The following is a 4,399-nucleotide window of genomic DNA, read 5'->3' as shown; positions in this document are numbered from 1 at the left end:
CGGAAGTGGTGCTGTGGCTCAAGTGGTAGAGCATTAGCCTTGAGCTGAAGAGCTGAGGGACAGTGCCCAGGCCCAGAGTTCAGGCCCCACGACTGGACCAAAAAAATAATAATAAAAAATAAATAAATAAAATGTTGATATCAAGGTTCAAAAGCCAGCATGGACAGAAAAGGCCATGAGCCTCATCTCCAGTTAACCACCAAAAGCCAGAAGTGAAGTTGTGCCTTCAAAGTAGTAGAGTGCTAGGCTTGAGCAAAAGAAGCTCAGGGACAGTACCCAGACCCTGAATTCAAGGCCTATACCTTACCAAAAACAAAAAAACAACAGGTGGGATTATCTTATTCAACCCAATAGGCCCAAAATGTGATCATTTCAACATGTAGTCAATTTAGAAGGTTCTTTGTGCCTGGTGTGGTGGTACATGCCTGTAGTCCCAGCATTTGTGGAGGTGGAGGCAGGAGGACTGCTAGTTTGAGGCAAGCCTGCGTTACATCTTAAGTTCTAGGCACTATCTAGCACTAAATCTCAGGGTGGTGCCCAGGCCCTGAATTCAAGCCCCAGGACTGACACACAAACACAATAAAAAAGCAGGTAAAAGAAAATCCATGGCAAAAGTCATACCCAGCTTCCCAGTAATAGAAAAATGGTTACAAATCATATCATATATACTCTAACTTATTTAAAGAAGGTACTGAGTTCTGATTAGTTCCAACCATAAACTAGTTATTAAATGCTTTGAAGAAAGTAGGTTTTTTTTAGTATAGTCATTTGTACAAAATAATCTGTGATTCATTTCGGAATGCTTTGAAAGAAAATCTTTTTTTAAATTGTTATTCAGCTACATATTCAGCTGAAATAACTTTTCACAGTGATACCAAGGGAAAAAAACCTACAAGGTGAAGTGTTGAAGTCATGAGTAATATGCTAGCGTCAGCCAATGGAATGATCAATAGCACTCACTTTGAATTGTTTTCTTTGTCTTCTTCAAACTGTAATGATAATTTGCTGTTGCGTTCTTTCTCTGCCTCAAAAAGCTCCATCAAATTCTAAAAGACAAGCTCAGATTAGATTAAATGACTGTGACTAGCCATGCAGAGTCAACATGCATGGCGAGTACCTTGTGGGCCACAGGTACTGTGGTCAGTACAAAAAGGTACGGAGTGCTCAGGACGGTTCCTGCCTTTCCCCCTAGAGGGCAGCCACAGACCCATGACACACCACTACCCTTTCTCGCTCACATTCAGGTCCATTTTCAAAGTTTCATTTTCTTGTTTGCAGTTCTGTAGGTTTTTTGAAAGCTGGTCGATTTCAAACTTCATGACTTCTTGTAAGTTTTCGTAGGAATCCTGTAGACAGGCTTGGTTCTCAAGAAGCTTTTCCTTTTCCAACCTTTACCAGGAAAACATTTTCAAGGGGTAAAGAGAAACATTAAATATCTTTCAGCCAGTTAGATGATCCACAATATAATCTATTCCATCAGCAGATCATCCCACATTCAAGACTAGACATAAAGCTCCTGGAGGACATAAAACGAAAGATACATGGCAGCTATTTGAGAGCAGTTTGGTGGGGATGGACAGCCTCCAGCCGGCCACTTCCTCTTTCTTTCTCGTGTGGCTTCGTCCACGCAGGCATAATTGGTAATCTAGGGTGACTAAACAAGTACCCTAAGCAGTAACCACTAATTTCCAAGTTTTGTCGATAGCTCAACTCTAGCCAATGCGTATCCATTCTTCCAACTCTAGGAAGGTTTCTGTAAAATGAAGGTTCTCATCTGAGCAAGAGGGAAATTCTCTGAGCAAAGAATGATGTATGGCTTTTTCTGTTTTTATTCTCTTGTTCCTTCTCGAATACATTGTGATGACATCCATGCATCAGCGAATGAATGAATGAAAATCTGATCACTACCCTATGCAAAATAGATGCCCTGGTTTATACACAGAAAGTTATTAGATATGGAGCTATCTAGAGTATTAAAATATGACAAGAATCAAATTACAAAGAGTAAATTAGATGCTAGAAGTAGCAAAAAATGGGAATACACACATGTACCTCTTGTATATACTGTATATAGTAGGTAAAATTATTCAATAAACATGTGGTATTTGCCAGATGCCAGTGGTTCATGCCTGTAATCCTAGCTACTCAAGAGGCTGAAATCTGAGCAATTTTTTGAAGCCAGCCCAGGCAGAAAAGTCCCCGTGAGACTTTTATCTCTAATTAACCACTCAAAAATCAGAAATGGTGCTGTGGACCAAGTGGTAGAACACTAACCTTGAGCACAGAGGCTCAGAGTCCAGGCCCTGAGTTCAAGCCCCACAACCAACAACAACAAAAAAAACAACCACCACATACTAGTATACTGCTATTTCCTTCAGAGGTCTTAATAGGCTGAGTAACACACTGGAAAATAAATAATAAATGTAAATGAAATAAAAACTAGTAAATGAATTACCCACTGCCCAAAACCACACATGCTATGTATTACATTCTATCCAATATAGTTAAAAAGCTAGGAGGTACATTAATACTTTAAGTATATAGCTAAATAAACATTCTTCCCCTCCCTCTTTTTCTTTTTTTTTGGTACCAGCCCTGGGGTAAGCTAGCCCAGGCTACCACTTGAGCTAGAGCTCCATTCTGGCTTTTTGGTGGTTAATTACAGACAGATCGAATTATCTCAAGGAATACCCCGCCTGGGCTGAATTCAAATTGTGATCCTCAGAGCTCAGTCCCGAGTAGCTAGAATTATATACAGGTGAGAGCCACTGGCACCTGGATTTTTTTTATCTACTTACACTCTGGGAAGTCAACACAAGGAAATTAAAATACACTGAGATTACTAGTTGCTTACAAAGAAAAAAAAGGGTCACATAAAAATAGTCTGTGACTAGGCGCCAGTGGCTTACTAGCTACTCAAGAGGCTGAGAGCTGAGGACTTCAGTTTGAAGCCAGCCAGGACAGAGAAGTCCATGACAGTCATATTTCCAAGTAATAACCGGAAAACTGGGATGGCACTGTGGCTCAAAGTGGTAAAGCACTAGCCTTGAGTGAGAAATCCCAGAGACAGTGCCCAGGCAGGTTCAAGACCCACAATGAACAAAAACAAAAATAAAAACAAAAAAACTTGGGGCTCAGAATGTGGCTTACTGGCAGAGTGTTTGCCTAGCATGCATAAAGCCTTGGGTTGGATTCCTCAGTACCACATAAACAGAAAAAGCCAGAAGTGGTGCTATGGCTCAAGTGGTAGAGTGCTAGCCTTGAGCAAAAGAAGCTCAAGGACAGAGCTCAAGCCCCAGGACTGGCAAAAAAATAAAAAACTAAAACTAAAACTAGTGTATTAAGGCAAGATTAGATTCAGTCATTCATAAGTTAAAGCAAATAAATGCCATGTGCAAGAAAAGACAGTACATCTTGTGATAATTACCAATAAATTACTGTTTGTCCCAGCAGTTTGAGTTAGGTTTACATCACTCACATTTCAAGTAGCTCAAGATTATAGCCAATCAGACACGGTGAATCACAACTCTACCTGACATTGTCGAGCTGAAGCTGAGCTTGCACATATCTTTCAGAGAGTTGGCTGAATTCTTTCTCCTGACTTTCTTTGAATGAACTATACTCCATTTTCACCAAAGAAAGCTCCTTGTCAGCAGAATGAAGAACAATTCGCAGATCATGCGCCTCACTTCTCAAAACTAAAAAGCACATAAAAACAAATCCTCAAGAGAGTTCTTTTAGTGTGTGTATGGGGGGGGGGGGGGGGGGGGGCTGTCCTAAAGGACTGAAATCAGAGCCTGGGCAATATCCTTGAGCATTTTTGCTTAAGGTTAGTGCTCTACCACTTGAGCCACATCTCCACTTCTGGCTTTTTTGGTGCTTAATTGTAGATAAAGAGTTTCACAGGACTTGCTGCTGAAACTGGTTTAGAAACGTGATCCACAGATCTCAACCTCTTGAGTAGCTAGGATTACAGGGGTAAGTCACCGGATAGCTCAAAATAGTTAATTAAAACTTTTCTTTTTTGGTTGGTCATGGGGTTTAAACTCAGGGCCTGGATGCTCTCCCTGAGCAATTTTTGCTCAAGGCTAGCACTCTACCACTTTGGGCCACAGTTCCATCTACAGTTTTCTGGTGGTTCACTGGAGGTAAAGTTTCATGAACTTTCTTGCCAGGGCTGCCTTTAACTGTGATCCTAAGATCTCAGTCTACGCAATAGCTAGGATTACAGACAGACGTGAGTGTCACCAGCACCTGGCTCAACACAGTCAATTAAAACTTTAAGCAATCCAGGCACCAGTGGCTCACGCCTGTAATCCTAGGAGGCTGAGATCTGAGAATCTCAGTTCAATGCCAGCCGGGGCAGGAAAAGTCCATGAGACTTTTTTTTTGGGGGGTC

At 41.2% G+C, this 4,399-nt stretch overlaps 1 protein-coding gene across 1 annotated transcript in view; it reads right to left on the bottom strand.

The window, feature by feature from the left end:
* Kif15 (kinesin family member 15) overlaps window positions 1–4,399 on the bottom strand; it is a 46,453-nt gene that overhangs the window by 17,141 nt on the left and 24,913 nt on the right. Inside the window, exons 18-21 of the mRNA XM_013030213.1 lie at window positions 4,230–4,254; window positions 3,533–3,698; window positions 1,239–1,389; window positions 961–1,046 (exon numbers count right to left, since the gene is read on the bottom strand). Of these exons, the coding sequence (XP_012885667.1) occupies window positions 961–1,046; window positions 1,239–1,389; window positions 3,533–3,698; window positions 4,230–4,254 (428 nt within the window). The remainder of the gene's footprint in view (window positions 1–960; window positions 1,047–1,238; window positions 1,390–3,532; window positions 3,699–4,229; window positions 4,255–4,399) is intronic.

This window comes from Dipodomys ordii, unplaced genomic scaffold, assembly GCF_000151885.1.
Source record: "Dipodomys ordii isolate 6190 unplaced genomic scaffold, Dord_2.0 Scaffold128, whole genome shotgun sequence".
Taxonomy (NCBI): Eukaryota; Metazoa; Chordata; class Mammalia; order Rodentia; family Heteromyidae; genus Dipodomys; species Dipodomys ordii.
This window is presented reverse-complemented; position numbering and strand designations above follow the sequence as displayed.